Source organism: Drosophila hydei, unplaced genomic scaffold, assembly GCF_003285905.1.
Source record: "Drosophila hydei strain 15085-1641.00,03,60 unplaced genomic scaffold, DhydRS2 tig00000060-arrow-pilon, whole genome shotgun sequence".
Lineage (NCBI taxonomy): Eukaryota > Metazoa > Arthropoda > Insecta > Diptera > Drosophilidae > Drosophila > Drosophila hydei.
The window spans coordinates 7840673-7859317 of record NW_022045656.1 but is presented as its reverse complement, the minus strand read 5'-3'; the positions used below and the strand labels follow the sequence as shown (position 1 = coordinate 7859317).

Below are 18645 nucleotides of genomic sequence, written 5' to 3'. Positions count from 1 at the left end.
TATGAAGTCAACTTATAAATTGTTTTAAATTAAGCTATAGATATAGAATATATATAAATAAAGTCTTCAAGAAAACGTCTTCAAGCTTCAGAGCAAACTAACTGAAACATATTAAGTCAACTATTATGTATGCCCCATAACAGCTGCAGATAGGGTGTGTACATTCAAATTTCAATGCTGGGGGTTGTTAGCACCCCCAGCTAGTCAACCCTCTTTTTGGGGACATGCTTTGTGGTAATTGAAGTTACTTTAACGGCAGTCACGTAGCTGCCTTCAATTAAAACGAGGGACTGGTCTCAACAACTGTCCGTAGCACGTCGCTGAGGGGTCTTCCCAACGTCCTTTGTCTCGCTTGGCAGCACACAGAGAGAACCATTAACTGTTTTGCTATTTCGTTGACTTTGCAGGCCAATCCGGATGGTAATATGACCACATCGGTGCTGACGTTCACGCCCACCATCGACGATCGCGGCAAGTTTCTGTCCTGTCGCGCCGAACAGGGCATGATACCTGAGTCGGGCATGGAGGATGGCTGGAAATTGGACATCTATCGTAAGTTGCGTTTCGTTTAGATTTCTTTTCAGCTGGATTGCCAGATTGCTGAATTGCTGGATTGCTCAATTGCTTATTAGCCAACATCAAAGTCTCTCAGCTCCTGTCACTCTGGGTGGCTTTTAAATGCTAATGCCTGAGCGACGGCGGCGTATACTTAATATTTAATGTGTTTGCCGCAACTTTTAATGAAAAGGAAAGCACAGAGCCACCTCTGCCAATATCGACTTTAAATACTTCCACCCAAAAATGCTGCAAAAGGCAGAGGCTATAATTTTTTTTTGGTTGCTGTTATTTGGCTTTTTTATTTTATTTTCTTGCCGCTTTTTGTGTGCCAACTTGTGGCAAGTTTGGCAAATTAATTTCCAGCGGCGGCCGGCAAAACTTTGCGCCAAACTTGCGAAACTTTTTAACCCGCCGCAAACACCGCAAGCAGCGACGCCGACTGCGAAGCCATCTTTACGCTTTTACAGTTTTTCGACCTGTTTGCACAAAATTTAAATGGCAATCCACCCCACAGCTGGCCCCCCCCGCAGCGCTGCCAATACCACCACCCCCAGCACACCGCCACCGCCACCGCCGCATCCACTGCACCGCTTCCGTTTCCTGTTTGCCTTTGCTGTGCGCTTTGGTTGCTTACCTTTCAAAATATATCTTTTTTTTATGATGCGCCGCACATTGTATTGAAACTTGTGGTCCATTGGGCAACCCTTTGGGCTGGGTTGGCTGTTCTTGTTTGCACAATTTGATAGATTGCTTAATAAGCTTAATTGATTCGCGCATTCCGCAGACCAGTTTTGATTTAATTAAGTTCAGATTTTACTTGTTTAGGGCCACTCGCACCAAAAAATAAATCCTTGCTGTCCATTTCGGCTCCACATCTGCCGCTTTCCATAGACAAAATACAAAATCCTCTCTGGTTCCTGACTAATTGCCGACAAGCACAAGCACAAGCACAAGCTCAGGCAGCAGGAGGCTGGCCCAACGAGTTTTCACAACTTAAATTGCCTAATTTGTGAGGCTTACAAAATAATTACACCTTTGTGTGCTACGCCGTATTTTATTTGTTTTACGCTTTTTATGATTTACTTGGTCGCGTTGGAGCTTGTGGGCGTGGCTTGGTCTGGTGCGGTGTGGCGCTTAAGTAATTTGCGCTTAGTTGCCTTGGCAGGGAATCGTTTCAAGTGGTTTTGTGCATGTCTTATACGCATTGGGTAAATCCACTTTACTTACGTTCTGCCCGCCCATACAGATATACCCGTTGTCAGCCTGGAGCTGGGCACGAATTCTCTGAATGCAACGCTGCGAGAGGGAGTCGATGTGTTCTTCGAGTGCAATATTAAGTCGAATCCGTGGATCTACAAAGTCAGCTGGCGGCATAATGTAAGTAGAAAATAAATTAAAGTTAAGCAGCATACAAAAAAAATGTAAACAAGTTTATATATATAAATATATATATATATAAATATATATTTATATAAATATATATTTATTATATTTATTAATTTACTGATATTAAATAAAATAAGAGAGCAAAAGACATAAAAATAAATAATTGAATAGCAGTCATCATGAAAATCTAGTTACATTTGTTACATAAAAAAATAAATAATATTTAATAAAATCAAATGATAACCAAAATATAGTACAGCCCACACAGTTGTATATATTTTATTACAAATAAAAGTTAAAGTTCTCAAAACCAATTCACATGAAGAAAATAAATAACATAAATAAAGCGAATTTCAGTATAAGAGATAAGTTCTGATATACAATTGCACAGCTCCCATTAAATAAACATTCGAAGCAACCCAAGTACTCAAAAATATAAGCAATAGAAACGAAGAGAGATGCTTAAACAGTAGACGTATCTCAATTAGCACTGCATTTATCCCAAGCCAGGCAGCAACAGGGCATTTTCGTAGCTTTTATTTTGCGAAACTGGAATTTTCTTTATGTGCAATTAAGGTATTCCATATGGGTCTGAGACGACTTTCTATTTAAAGAGAGTTTATTGAAGGCTCTCCCTCTATATATAACCACTCTCTGTTTCATATATTCATGAACTGGATGCTAGAACATAAATATATACTGCTTATAGAGCAAAGCCAATATAAACTGCAGAATTATATATCCATAATGCCTATTAAATTTGCTATCAAGTAATATGTCGAACACATTTTATTTACAAAATACTATTGAAACATTAAAAAGATTTGTTATTCCAATATTATTTAAACTATTTACTTAGAAATATAAATTTGCTGCAGCTGTTAAAGGTTTCAGAATTAATACCAAATAGCTTTAAATACCTTAAAGCATTTTCACAAGTTTCAAGAATTGTTTTATATATGTAATTACAAGCATATATGTGTATCTAGACATACCATCAATATGGCTAATTCAATACAACGTCAATATTAATGCTTTGGCTTGCTAACCGTTTGGCCCGGGGCTCAGCTTAAACATACAGGCGAAGCGAGAGCCAGAGCAGCGAAAAATTGAAGTCGTTTATTGCACGTTATTATTTTCATTATTCACTATACATAAATTACCTTGAGGCTACACAACAAATCGAAAAACGGCTCTCACTCTCCAGCGCCACATAATTGTTGCATATTTTAGGGCAGAAAAAAATCTACACACACTCACACTCATGCTCACACACACGCACACGCGTGGTATACAGGAATTTCTACAATTTATTATTGAATTATTTAGCTGCAAAAGCACTTAACAATTTATGCAGCTAGGGTCCTAAATTATGCAGCCACGCCCTCCTAGTCAACATGGGGGTCCTTCCATGGTGCCGCAGGGCAACATGTGTGCCAGGCAACATGAAAGTGTTATTAGCCTCAAATTAAATTTATTTCAATGCGCCGTTATCGTCAAATTGAATTTAACCCAATAAATTGTGGAACGTCACGTTTAACTCTCGCCTCATTTCGTTGCAGGGCGCGATACTGGAGAATAATCCCGCCGAGGGCATCGTCGTGGCCAATCAGAGTCTGGTGCTGCAGAATGCAAGCCGGGCTAGAACTGGCATCTACACCTGCGTTGGCAGCAATCGTGAAGGCGACGGCGAGAGCAATCCCGTCCAGCTGGACATTCGCTGTGAGTAACTCGAGACTTCAACTATTAATGAGCCAATTGCTCTTAATACAACAAAGTTTATTCATCTAAATAGTTATTGTTCAAATTTGTAAACAGACTGGCAGCTAAATGCTGACAAGTCCCAGGCAAGACAAAAATAACATGGCATCTGCATTCATTAGCTCTGCAGCCAATTAATGTTCAACATGTTGCAACTGTCTCACTCAGCTGTCTGCCGTTGCATAGCAAATATGCCAATGAAAGTAATTGCCAACAAAAGCACAATTTGCAAATAAATATTAAATAACAAGATCGAAATTGATTAAATTTGAGAGTTTTCATTGCCCGATGCTGGGCGCAAATGAAAATGGAAAGCCTCAGAGAAAGAGAGCTGCATTGATATTATGCTTTCTATATGAATTCAGTAGAAGTAGTAGAATTTTTAAGACTTTTCAAAAAGTTGCCAGTTGCCAGTTGCCAGCCAGTTGGCAGCTGGCAATTGTCAGTTTCAGTTGCCGCACAGCAAATTGAGCAGAACGTTGCAAACGAGCAGTTTTGTTGGACAGTGTGTTGTCTGTGGCCATTTAAACACAAATTGAACTCAAGTTTCGCAATGTTTTGCTTTAATTATGCAAATGCCATTGCCAATTTGCACAGACACGTACTGATGCTGCCTCCACCTTCGATTCTGACTCCATTTCAGTTGCGCCTGTGTGCCGCGTCGGGCAGCGCACCACGTACAGTTCGGGACGCCACGAGACCGTTAAAGTTGCATGCGAAATCGATGCGAATCCCGCGGAGGCAACATACGTCTGGAAATTCAATGCATCGCAAGGCGAGACAGCCGATATACCCGCATCGCTGGTGGCCGTCGACCGTGGCCGCAGTGTGGCCCACTATACGCCCATGGTGGAGAACGTAAGTATGCCTCGCTTCTCACACTAGGCTCACATAAATCACTACATGGCCTCCTCAACTGGGCGGCACATAATTTTCCAAACGAATTGCGGTTTTGAATTTTCAATTAAGGCCGAAAAGGTGTGTCGCCAACGCCGCATTGCATGCATAAATTAAGCCAACGAAATACCATTCCATTGTCACTCATGCCAGGCTCCACATGCACCCACACACACACAAGTTAACTTCTGACTGTGAACTCTTTTATTTGGCATTCGCAGGACTACGGAACGCTTCTGTGCTGGGCCAGCAACGAAATTGGCGATCAAAGCGAGCCCTGCGTGTACACAATAGCGCCAGCAGGTGAGTGCCTAACCAAAACATACAGGAAAGAAGCCAACTGACGTGCCTGGGCCACCTACCACCTGCGTGGCGCCCACGTGTTTGTCCCGTTGCTCTCATTTCCGCACAGCGGCTACAGCAAGCGCTTACGAAACTGTAGCGCTTAGGGTAGCACAGGTTATGTAACTATTTGGGATCATATTTCTATTTTTTAGTTTCGACTGTTACGAGGCAAGGATTTCCATCTTTTTCTGGCATTTCACATTTTACTTCATCGTTTATTTTTTGCATAATCCGATACTTTTTCAAAATTTTAAAATAAAACTAACAGAAACTAAACTTAATATGATTCTCAAATATTGATGACACTGCTTAGCAGATATATATAACTATATACATTTCCATTCACAATTGGAAAATATTCAAATTGCATTAAGAGTTTTTGCTTCAAATGAGTGACAAATCAATAAAAAAATAAATAAAAAATAATAATAATATTAAAGTAAATAAACTACACTTGCTAATGGTTTTATATCAAATCAAAAATATTTTTGAATAATATTCAACATTGCAATAGGTTTCAAAGCAATGCTTTATGTATAAAATACCAAATTCCATACATCATCAGTTAATTAAGGCAACACACTTTAGAGTTTTCTCTGTATATTTGCACGTATTCAACCAGCCTTTAAATAATCAAATGTCTATTTATAAATATACTTTAGCATTTCCTGAGAAAATCAACATTCCTGTATTCAGTTGTATAGCATATCTCAAATATGAATTGCCTATAAATAACTGTGAGCATCTATACAGTCTTCCGCCCCCACCTCTGCTCTACTAATAAGCATTCCCATTTATTTCCATAATTACATTTATGGGTTCAAAGTTTCACCTGAATAGAATTTACATGGTAGCAGGGTATATGAAGGTTCATAGTTAACGTTCGCTCTGCATCCGACTCCATCAGTGGGTGTCTGTGTTTTTGTTTATGCTTAGCTTGGGTCGCAGGTGTCCCATTGTGCTGATTTGTTGATGACTTTGGCAGCAGCGCTGCTTGGCCAGTTGCTGTTAGCTCGGTAGCTGCTACAGTGGCTTATTGATGCTAAAGTCACAATTTATGTAGTGTAGTGAAGTTGCTGTTGCAGTTGCAGTTGCGTCAATCACGTCGCATATGTAGCTTTGGCAATTTGTTGCTTCAGTGCTAAGCTAAGCAGAATAACAATACGGAAAAATAAAAATAAATTGTCTGCTTGAACAGGCGAACCGGATCCATTGCTGAACTGCACGCTGCTCAATCAGACATCGTCCGGCTTTCAAATCGAGTGCATTGAGGGCTTCGATGGTGGCCTGCCGCAGGACTTTATCATGGAGGTTTATATGAACGGAACGACGCGCTATCCCAAAATTTACAAATCAAAGTGAGTAGAGCCGACTCGAGTCCGAATCACACGCCATGTGACTTTTGCATTACACAACATGACTCAGCGAGGCATGTTAAACGCATAGACAGAGGACGCAATCGTTGCCTTGCACTGTTCATTTATCGTTTCTCGTTCTTTTTGTGGCTTTGCCTGGGACACTCAAATATCGATTTGACGCGCATTACAGGAAGCCGTACTTTGAGGTGAGCGGTCTGCAGCCCGGCATGGGCTACAATGTCTTCCTCATAGCCCACAACAGCAAGGGACGTAGCAATGCGACTATATTGCAGGTCTACACTCTGAAGGATCCCGAGAAGCAAACGGGTGAGTCTGGGCTGGGCCCGAAATCGACTGCGGGTACATTTGGAGGGGGGCGGGGAGCCAACTGGGTTTGCAATTTCATGCATGTCCTGATATGTCCTGGCTGTTCCGGCCGTACGGGCAATCATTGCCTACAAATTAATTGCCGATGGTCTTGCACCATGGCAGGCAGCTACAGTTACTCATGACTCAGTTACTCAATCGCACAGTGCGTGCCTGACGGTTTGATTTGTCTTTTAATTTGCTTTAAGTTCTTTGCTTTCTCTAACATTTCTTTCTTACACTTTGGTTGCATGCTTTCAGTTCAAATAACATTTACCAGGTCCTATCAAGCTTTTAAGCCTGCCCATGGCAGTGCACCAACAACAGCAAAAACAACAGCAACAACAGCACACAGCACATCAAAGGCAACAACAAGCGATTGCATATGCGACGAGGATGAGTTTATGGGCGTGGGCAAGGGGGCGTACGACGAAGGTAGTGGCTACTTTGAGCTTAAGATCTTCATTTAATCCTTTATTCCAAGCTCCAAGCACAATTTCACAAAGTTCACACACGCATATCTGATGTTTTGCTTGAGCGCACTTTATTATTTTAATAATTCAAGATTTTAATTAACTTTTAATTTTCTGTCACATTTTTCTGTTCTCTCAAAAATTGTTTGATTTTTAAAAGATGCATCTCAAGTAAAATGGAATTAATTTCCTTTTTAATTTCGAATTTTTCTGTTTATTTTTTTGTTAAATATATTTTAAGTGCTGCAAATTTTGATATATGTTTGTTTAGTTTTATATTGTTTATTTTAATTTTTATTTTTCTCGATTTTGTTAACATTATTTAATTTGATTTTTGTTTGTTGTTCATTAATTTTATTTCAATAAATTACATTAAATTTTATTTTGTATTTTGTGTCGATTGAGTTTTTCAATTTGATGACTTACTTTGCATACGATTTGAATAATTTTCCCTTGCAATGTGACTAACGAAGTTCGCACGATAAATCCGGACGAATATTTGAACAACTGTTTCAGGCTTTGGGTTTTAGCTTTGGCTACTAAAAATGCTCGACATGCCGCCGGCGGCTGAGACAAAAATTAGCAACCTTAACACTGAGCGGCTTACAACGGACCACACACGTTCTGGACACACACACACACACGTACAGAAGCCACCAACACACATGCAGCTCATTAAAGCGGCACTAAATTCCAAGCACGTGCAGCAGAAACTGGGACCGACAACGAAAACAACAACAATGAGGACGGGTCTAGAAACCGAGACTGAGACTGAGACCGGGACCGGGACCGGGGCCGACAACGGAACGTAGTTAGCAGCTCATAAAACAATGCAAAGAAGAGAACAGCAGCAAAAAGCGAGAGTGAGAGAGGGAGAGCGAGGGCGAGAGGAAGTGAGAGGGATAACAAAAAATATGCAAGAATAAAGACAGGCAGAAAAATATGCAATGCATTCTCGTAAAATTATTGTAGCACGCGCTTATCCTGCGAATTTTCTCTTTTCCATTTTTTCTCTTCCAAATCCCGCCCGACCTACTCCCACCTCCGTCCATATCACGCAGACCAATCGTTGGCCAATGGGCCCCTCATCGAGGACATCCGGCCATTCCTTGGCATACTGGCTGGCATTGTGGGCAGTTTATTTCTAGTGGCGCTCATCATCGTGGTGGTGGTGCGAGTGCGCGGCTCGTCGGGACGCGATCGCAATAATTACTCGCATCCGGGCAACGGGAGCAGCAGCACCGCCAATGGCAACGGCAACCTCGGCATTCTCGGCAGCAACAACAATGGCAGCCTGGGCATCGGCACACTGGCACACAATGGTGGCCAATCAGTGCAGGATATGCATCGCATTGGCCGCGAGACGTGTCACGTGACGAGCAGCCTGGACAGCATTGATAAGAATCCGGACATAATACCACAAGGTGGGCCGACATCCTCTATCACTTAACTCTGCCGCCGCTGTCCTTGACAACTAACTATGATTCTCTGGCCATTTTGCAGATGGACACGATGTGGACGATGAGTGGACAACAAAGGGTCACAATCGTGCCTATGCCACGGCTGCATTGGCCGAGCAGAATGCCGTGATAACCTCCACAACCTACGATCACATTATGCCCACGTATGCTGTAGTCGATAAAAAGTCCGGCCCGCCCACAGCCCATGGCCAGTATATACAATATAATACGCTTATACCCGTTAGCAAAATGGGCGCTTACGCCAATCAACAGCAGCAGCAACACCAACTCCAACAGCAGCAGCAGCAACAACAGAAGGTGAGTTATGCCCGGCTGAGCCCTAATCCGCACTTAGCCGACAGTCAAACATTTAACCTTTTACAATATGGCCGCGTTGGCAGCCATCTTAATTTATAGCCGGGGCAGGTGGCCAGCTGTTGGCCACATATAGATCCACCTGCCACCTACCACCTGGCCAAGGTGGCGAACTATGCGCACAGCCCCCAGCCACATCCACTTGCTGCTGTTGTTACCGTTCTTACTTTTCGCATATTTCGGGTTAAGTGGTTTTTATGGCCAGCAAGCAGTTCATTATTTAAGCCGCAATTGATGGGCGCTTTGTTGCTGCTGTTCTCGCTCACCCAGACAAACGGACACCGAGGCACATACAACAAATAGTTCCACAATAGCCATCAATAAATTCAGGTTTCTATTTGTTGCTTTCTCTTTTAAGCAGTTCAAATATTTTAAAGGCAAATGTTTATGAGAGTGCTGACTCCCATGTCAATCGGATTTGCTGTATGAATATGAATATACAACGGCAAATTATGCTTCCCAATTAAAGGCGTTCAACTCAACTAGCCACATAAATTATAGCTAAATGATTCAATAACTTCCGGCTACAAAATACCATTTTCCACCTTCGATTCAAGTCGAAAGCCTATCTAAACATTCCAGGTACATTACTTGCTGTGTGTTAATCAGTCTGTTGGGCAGCTAGGTAAACTGGAATTTTGTTCAGAAATTCCTTGGGCTGTCTCTAAATTAAATTAATTGGATCAACTCGCCTTGACCTATGGCTACCTTGTTACGGCCAGCCAAGCTGTAAAAATAATCGCACATAATTTAAAAATCGACAGCCGAAATTCCTACTAAATCTTTGGCGCCAGCTATGCAATTTCATGGGCAACACCTACTACAAAAAAAACAAGATACAAACACCAACATATTATATATATATAGATATATATATATATATGGGTATTTTATCGTTTGGCGAGAATGCAAGCAAAAATCCGCCCAAAACACTCAGTAGACAAAATCGGTGAAGGTCGCGCAGATAAATAGAAAACAACGAGCAGGGGCGTGGCAGCAGCCCCAGTTGCTGCAGCAAAACCAACATAATTTGAAAATCATTTAAGTAGAAATTCCCCCTGTGTATGTGTGGGTGTGTGCATGCCACGCCCACTGGCAACAACAAGGACAGCCTCAGCAACAGCAGCAGCAGCAGCTGTAGCAATATAAATTTCCCATTTGCGAATTTAATAAAAATAAGTTGCAGGCGGACAAGCGTCCAGACGAGCAAAAGCATCGCTAAGGAGCAAAGCTGGCAAAGGATGCGCGCGTTTTCAGTATAACTGTTTGTGTGTTTGTGTGTTGTTGCTTTTGTTGCCGCTAGCCTGCAAACTCAAAATGCAATAAACGGCAAGTGTGCGCTGTGCTCTGCTCGTGGCTGCAGATGCTAACTGAAAGTGGCTGCTGCAAGGTGGGGTCGGTGAAGGGCATTGAAGAGACGAGGGCACAGCGCAGCCCAGACACATTACAAACAGGCGTTTCATGTGAGCATTGCGCACTGTCGGTGGGCGTGGATATGCCCAACACAAGAGCAAGACACAAAATCCTAAACCAGCAACATTTTTACAAAAATTGTTAAGGTGTGAAAAGCGGAGCTCAGAAATTATTTTTGTTAGTTTTAAGACAGATTTTTTTGTTCAAATGTAATTTCGGGAACAATGCGCCAGTCTTACCTTGCTGATTTGTGGTTTCTGATTGACTAGAAGCAATTTTAAATTCTTACCTGACAGGTGAAATAGAAATTGCCATTGAAATAATTAATTTCTATTAAATGTTTTTTTTTTTGGAAATAATTGCTCGAATTAATTGAAGATGTTTGACAGCTCTGTCTGGCGTTTATCCTGAGATATCTCAGCAGAACTGTGTCTACTTGAATACTTAAACAAATTTACTAATATTAAATTAATTACTAATATATTCATTTAGTATATAAGTCATTTCATAACAGGATTAAAAAAAAAATAAAAAATGCATTCAACAGTCTAAACTCGAATCGAAACTCGTGAAGTTGCTGCTAATTAAATGCTTTTTAATTGCCCTGTCTTATGTAAACCCTAGGAGAGGTCAATTGGTAAAGGGTATAAATATAGCATTTTAATTAAATTGCAATTTCAACAGTTAACGAACCTCTGGGGCTTTACGCTCTATGCTTAAATAGAGCTCAGGTCCCGTTTAGCCTCAGTCTGGCAAAACTTCACACTCGACAATTATGCAACTGCCGGGCAAACTGAAAGTGATTGACTCAACATATTGAAACTTTCAACTCACCTTCTTTCTCTCTCTCTCTCTCTCTCTTCTCAGACTGAGCTCAGCTATACCGAGCTGGCTGGTGCCCCACTTGTGGGCAATGCCGTTGGCGTTGGCGGCGTCCAACGCCTGACGCCCTATTGCAGCGCCACCTTGGGACGGCCGAGGCAGACGGATCTGAAGCGAGCCGAGCCGAACATCTACTCGCAGGTAAATGTTATGATGGATGATGAAATTTTGGCGGACTGGCAGGCGGCCACGGTGTCGGGCAGCAGCTACGTAGCTGGCGCTGTGGTCGATAATGTGGGCGGGACTGGTGCGCTCTACATGCAGGGCTATGCAACGCGTGTCTAAAGCAGGCGCAATTGCTTTTTTGTTCGTAGTGCTGTTTAGCTGAATGCATTGTTAATTTAATTTTTTTGTTGCTATGATTTATGCTTTAATAAAATCGAGAACGTTTTTTGTTATTGCATTTACGTGATGTGTTGCGCTTTATTTATAGCTGCCTCAGCTTGCCACACATAACTCATTACAAGCTGCCACAAGATTTTTAATTACTTCTCGAGATCTGAGCCAAAATCAATTACTGCCATCGCATGCTGATACCCCTCACACACACTTTTACTGCCAGTTGCAGCTGGCAAATCAATAAACTGACAGCTGGCACCGAAAACCATGCAAAGCATTGCACACAAATATTTGTCTTCTATTGACAAAAAATGAGCTCGACATTACCCATACGCAGGGGCAACATGAAAGTATTGAAGACAATTTGATGCAGCTGCAATATGATTTGATAACTGTGCATGTGTGAGAGTGTGCCTGTGTGTCTGTGTCTAAGTGAGGCATGCGAAACTGAATCAAGCGCGGCTGCTCCACTTCGCACTGAATATGCATTTGCCATCCAGCAAGGCGTATACGTAATGCGCTTGCCAGTCCAGACCAGAGCAGGCAAATAAATCTAGTTAAGGCACATTGAAATACACTTACGATAGGCACACTTGGCATCCAAGGAACTCCACATAAGTGAACAATAATTAGATTCAAATAATTTAGTGGAATCTAAAAATGATGGGAATCTTATATATAATATAATTGTGGGACGCAACGGAAGCAGTTCGAATGGCAAAAAACGTTATCAGACTGATTTAGTTGGAAACACACAATTTAGCAATGTACCTTGAGGTCAGTGTGCGAGTTTTTCCATCTGGACTGCTATTGGAGTGCTTTAGTTCTATGTCAGTTTGCCAAGCAACCCGATCGAGCCAGATATGGACCGCTTTTGCTGGGCTCCTCCTGCTCGGTTCTTTGTCTATCGGTCGGCTTTGATTTCAACAATTATTGTAATGACTTGAGTTATGTGCATGTTGTGTGCTCTGGCATTTGTAGTGGTCAATGGATGTTTTTGGTCTGCTCTTAAAATGCACTTAAGCTGCAGTTTGTCTGCGTGTCTGTGTTTGTGTGCTCGAACATTTTCAAACAACTTTTATGGGGAACAAAACAACAACAACTACAGCAACGATGGGCAACTACAACAAGCACATTGAATGGCAGCAGCAAGGGAGCAGTCGAGGCCAAACCATTCACCTAATGACATTCTATGGCTTTATTGTCATTTATCGAAAAGTTGTACACAGCACACAGTTCTCTGACCAGCAGGCAAAATGTTTGCCGTTGATTTTAGTTCTTTGTTTTATTTTCATGGCAATTATTTTAATTCGATTATATATGTATGCACTTTGTACAGCTTCAACAACAGCTTTTGCAGCTTTGTTGTTGTTTGTTTTAAAAGTTTTCAAACTGCGCTTTGCGGCTGAGTTTTACAATGGGTGTCTCGGTCCAGTGGGGCTTCAACTAGTTGGCAGAGTGTTGACAAAAACAAATAATTTAATCAGCTTTGACTTCATATTGAACTGAAGCAATATTTATGGCAGCCCAATTGCATTTTAATACTTTAGTTGTGTGATTTTATGCTGAAATGCAATTAGAAACACAAACTTCTGCCGGCCAGAGCAGTGCACAAAGTCTGCTTCTAATGTAATTTCTAATCTTGTTTATAAAATATGTATATTTTTATTGGCATAAACTATTTAAAAGGCAATTTCAGTGACTTTGTTCTAAATCATTGCCATGAAAATTGTCTTTGCCTCGCTCTCTCTGTTCCAGGCAGAACAATAAGATGTTCGGACTCTCGGGTGTGATATATGCCATGCCCTGCTCTCAGCACATTCATGCGGAAGTCTGAAAGCCAAATAAAATATTTAGCTCATAGGAAACAATTAAATGCTCATACGCAAATGAATTTTATCTGCAGCCAGAGACGAACATTATTTCTAACTAAGAATGCGTTTTTTATATATATCTGAAGCTTTTGTTGGAGCCATGATCTACACCAGGCAATTAGAATTTATTTTACGTTGAAATTAGTTTCACTAGAAGCACGTCGAGTGCATAAATTTTGACCACACTTTAGTACACCAGCACATTCGCACTGGGATAAGCGTTAATATGCCACGCACAAACATTTGGCCAACTAACACTCACACCAACAGCCACACACACCCACACGCGGCTCTGCCCTGCGGTGGCAGTAAGTGGGCGGGGCATGCGTTTTGGCTAAATAAACGCCATGCGCAGCATTATTAACTAGAAACAACAATAACAAATACCAACATCAACAACAATCACAATAACAAAACATGAGAGCTAAACGCTTGCATAGGCGGCGCCTCCGCAGGTGATAGGAGGCAGCCACACCTAAGTACACAAAGCAACGCCAGATTCACGTACCTATGCACATAAATAGGCATAGAACACGCATGCATACATGTGTTAATTTGAGTGTGTAAGTGAACGAAATGGCTGCGAGGGTTGTTTCAACAATTTTTGAACTTTTCTTTAAAATATCAATTAGAAATAATTTATTTGAAATTAATTTTTTTAATTTTTAAATTCTTTAATGCGTCACAATATACATTTTAATTTTTATAAAATGTATAAAATTATTTTAAACAAATATTTAAATTTAAAATAAATATTTAAATACTTTTAAGCAGTAAAAAAAAAAAAGATATAGGAGAAAGTTTTAGTCGCCTTGGATATTTGTTATATTGTTATGTATGTTATGTAGTGCTCATCCATCTAACTTGCTGCGTCAGACAGAATAGCTCACAGTAAGCAGCTGCGCTATATCACAAAACAAATACAAAGCCACGAACTCGCGCTGAAATTGTTGCATATAAATCATTACATTTTCCATCTTCTCTCTCTCTCTCTCTCTCTTTCTACCTCTCTCCCACTCTCTCTGTCTATCTATTGCTTGTTGTCTTTTCCCTATGCTCTTTCACACGCGCACACATATAGATCGATCTGGCACATCACCCCATGTACTCGACGAGTCCCATGTTTGGCACGAACAGCACCATCACCGGTGTCACCATGTCGCATCCATCACAATTGGCCACCTTTTCGCCCACGCCGCCGCCGCCCATATTTGCTCACAGCGTGGTAGCCACTGGAGATGGGCTGCTGCAGCCGGTGACGTGCATGGGACTGGTGGCCACATCCTCGACAGCCGCGCCCGGCAATGGGCCTGTCGTTCAGCAGCAGCAGCACCAGCAGGCAGCGGCCAATGGCGCTGGCGGAAACGGAAGCATCGTTGGCGTTGGCGTCGGCGTCGGCGTTGGCGTTGGCGTCGGCATGAGCCTTTATGGCAGCGATGTGGTAAGTGTCTGTTTGATGTACTTCTAGTCCCGGCTGGGCAGCTACTGGGCAGCGACTTCTGGCTGCTTGTTGATAGCAGCCAGTTGAGGAAGGCGCTTAATGTCCAAAACGTTGAAAGCATCAATATGCAAAGTGAGTTTTTTTTGTTTGTAGAGGGTGAGCGAGTGGGTGAGGGCGAGGGAGGCGGTAAACATTTATCTTGGGTACACCCGGTCGCCATGCCCCGAAAATCTTTTGTTCCCTTTCATAAATTGTAGCCACTGGGGCAGAAAATGGATTTTTGCGGTTGGTCTGATAACTGCTCAAGGGATTGCTAAGTAATATGCGCCACACGCCCACCCACCGCCACTCAGCCAACCTGAAGAACTCAAGAAGATAAACAAGACAGCCACAAGATGAACAACCAAATGGGCTGTTTGTTAATTAGGCCACTTTAACATGACTTTACTTATGCTCTTTTATGTTAATGCTCATATTCCTACGCCTGCTCATACTCGGCTCTTAGACTGTTCCAGTTAGACTTTCTTATCTAGCTTGATATGTCGATATATCAAATTGGAAATGTTTAATATTTTTATCAATATGAAAAGCATCAAATAACTTAAATTGGCTTATTAAGCGAGTAAATTATAAGTAACACGAGTTCATTTGGCCTCTTCTGTCTGGAAACTTGACTAAAGGTTATTAAAATTAATGGGAAATACATAGAAAGTATATATTTATATAAAAACCTTTAGATCTGACTTACTTAATGAATATATATCACATCTTTAATATATCACATCTTACACAGATCTCTAATAAGAATTGCTTGGAATAACTTTTTGTATTCCTTGTAAACTTTTCATTTAACATAGTAAACTGACAATTTGCTATACTTGTTAAATATAAGTTTCCTAACTATATGCTGTTGCAGTTTTCTTTTAGACAAAGTCACTTTATAGTCCCTGATAGTCGTTCATTCTTGTTCATATTGTTCCCATATGATTGCAATGTGACTTTGCTTCACCAACTTTAAACAAAAGTTTATCCATTAAAAAAGAGAATATTTTTTCGATTGCCAAGTTTCAGCATAACATGAGCTATTTTTTACATTTCTTTTTTCTTTGTAGACCACTTGATCCCTGCCTGCTTAAATTTTAAGCCCGAATTCAACGGCAAAAGTTCAAAGCGGTAAATGACCTCAGAGTGTGCATAAAAATGACAGCCGCAGTAGAAGTAGTGCAAAAAGAGAATAATACGCTATACTTTTCTCTCTGTCTTTCTCGCTCTCTGACTCTGTCACTCTTATTGTCTATGTCATTTGCTCTATAAATATGCCATTATATGTACACTTGGCGACGCGCATTGCGTTCGTCCTGGCGAGTGCTGCAGGCGCAGGCATAGCAGCCGTTGCATTGTCCTGGCTCCTTACTGAATTTCGTATATATTTTTGTCTCTGTCTCTGTCTCTGCCACCGCACAGCAGTCTCTCCTTTTTTTTGTAACTGTTTCACGCCAAAGGACACTGCGGTGTGTCAACTTTTGACTCTAATGATTGCAATTATTATGGCCCGCAAAAAAGGACCAACAACACCAACGGAATTTACAATGTACATTTTTTCCATTCCTTGAGCGCTGAGTGAGTTGTTGTTTTCTATATGTCTGTGTGTGAGCTGGTCCCGAGAGTTTTTGAAAAATGCAAGGCAAAAGGCAGCGAAGCGCGCAAAAGCCAACCGAAAACACAGGACCAAATCCAGAACGACGAGGACATGGGCTTGGACTGGATCTGTGACTGTTGCGGTGTTGCCTGGGGAGCTGCCGACCAGCAAATGGTTAGATTTAGCGCAGCAGCGGTACACTGAACGAAACCAAATAACACGCATACGCCCAGTTAGCCCGTCGCGCCAAGGCTTTCCCTGCCACTTTACTGGCAGGCGGCAAATGTGAATTCGTAATAGCTGCGGGTACTCAAATAATGCGCGCCTCGTTAATTTTAAAGCATAGCTCTTAACGTGCATTTGTGTTTTTGGCCGTGGCTCGATTCATTTCATTCCCGTTTTGTTTCCCTTTTTTATTGCCTTCCACTTGGCTTTGAAGCGATGATAATCTATGGATTAGTCATTGCACAAACATAATAATAAGGAGCCTGCTGAGAGGCTCGTATAATCTATGAAATGATGATTTCCCAGATATTATTTACTCATGATTAAGTTTAAATGGAAAATGTTTATTGGCTATCGAATGCTGGCGCTTATTAATAACACTTTCACTCTCCATTTACACCCTCTCACAGGCCAAGCCGCAACACTTGAAGACCGTGCCAGAGGAGCTACACCATCAGCTGAACGGCGACGAGATTCTCATCAGTCAGGATCGCAATCATGGTACAGGCACACGATTTTGACGCTGAATGATAGCCGAGCAGCAGATGATCTAAGCCAACAACAAATCAAATCAAATAATGGAAGGAATGCAGTCGGGCATGAGGAGAACTTAGTAAAAGAAAAATATTGACTATAAGTTATGTGATGTGCGCTGGAAGAATGAAGATGAAGAAGGGGAGAAATTCAAACTGCCAGCAAAGCATTTAGCGTGGAGGTTGGTTGACATTGAATTCTGAGCGATTGCGAAGTACTTTTTAATGCATCAAGGAGAAGCGACGACGAAAATGCGCCAAATAATGTAAAATAAAAAATTATAACAATAAATATGCATGTAAAATGTTAAGGCATAAAATAATAATAATAAAACGAAAAAAAAACAGAACTCAAAGAGGAAGAAGACGAAGACGAAGAAAAACTAAAGGAAAATCCATTAGGCTTAAGCGCCCATGTAAAAATCAAATACTAAACCTTAGAGCTCTAAATGAATATATTAAATCTATATTAAAATTAACTTAGATGTACGATGTGAACACTGAATTGTTAATATATTTTTAAACAACAGCTTTAAGCGCCAAAATCTAGACAACTTTTAGCTAAAGTTAAACGAATTCATGATTGTTGTTAATTTATGTTGACGAGTAAGCGAAAAGCTCCCAAAAAGAAAAACATTAAAATTTAGCTTGTTCTTAAGACATAAATACAATTTATTACACACTCACACACACACACAGACATATATAAATCAAATTCATCTAGTCTTAAGGCCCATTTAGCATAGCAGCAAATGTAATTAAAGACAATTTGTTTACATACTCGTCAAACGTCAAACAAAGGAAGGCATAAAGAATTTAAAAGCAAGCTACATTTAAGTGAACTTAATAATAAATGGTTAACTTAACAGAAAATAATTCAATTTAGCAACGCAACGTTTGCATTTTATACGTAAAAGGAAAAACCAATCTTGGTATCAAAAGCGAAAACATTTAACACTTTAACAAACAAAAAAACTCTAACTCTAACTCATAAATTAAAAAAAAACTAACAATAACTGAGAAATAACTAATTAATTACTCTAATCATAAGCAACTGCATGTAAAATATTTAACTGACGAAAGTGTATTTAGCATTAAGTTTAAAATTTATAAAACAAAAAATAGTTAATAAATTAAATTTAATAAAATGTATTTAAAACAAAAAAAAAAAAGCAAAAAATGCGAAAAGCAACTTTTATTGCACTTTGCATTGGGATCATTGACCAGGTGCAGGCGAAGGCAAACAGTTGTGGGCAGGCAGCATCAGCAAAACGTAGCCAAACATTTTCGTAACGCTGGGCGGCGACAAACAGCGGGGCG

The 18645-nt window shown here is 40.8% G+C and overlaps 1 protein-coding gene across 5 annotated transcripts in view; it reads left to right on the top strand.

Annotated features, from left to right (window-relative positions):
* Window positions 1–17626, top strand: part of LOC111595451 (nephrin) — a 79053-nt gene extending 61427 nt beyond the window's left edge. For 2 of the 5 annotated variants that reach the window (XM_023309179.2, XM_023309180.2), the window contains 13 exons: window positions 408–552; window positions 1805–1935; window positions 3507–3666; window positions 4349–4563; window positions 4824–4905; window positions 6146–6305; window positions 6496–6632; window positions 6933–7106; window positions 8206–8568; window positions 8648–8922; window positions 11260–11415; window positions 14569–14928; window positions 17203–17626. In XM_023309179.2, the coding sequence (XP_023164947.2) occupies window positions 408–552; window positions 1805–1935; window positions 3507–3666; window positions 4349–4563; window positions 4824–4905; window positions 6146–6305; window positions 6496–6632; window positions 6933–7106; window positions 8206–8568; window positions 8648–8922; window positions 11260–11415; window positions 14569–14928; window positions 17203–17313 (2469 nt within the window). In that variant the 3' untranslated portion in view covers window positions 17314–17626. The remainder of the gene's footprint in view (window positions 1–407; window positions 553–1804; window positions 1936–3506; window positions 3667–4348; window positions 4564–4823; window positions 4906–6145; window positions 6306–6495; window positions 6633–6932; window positions 7107–8205; window positions 8569–8647; window positions 8923–11259; window positions 11416–14568; window positions 14929–17202) is intronic. The other 3 variants (XM_023309182.2, XM_023309181.2, XM_023309184.2) reach the window with 2 other exon arrangements.
* Window positions 17627–18645: the final 1019 nt, after the last annotated feature.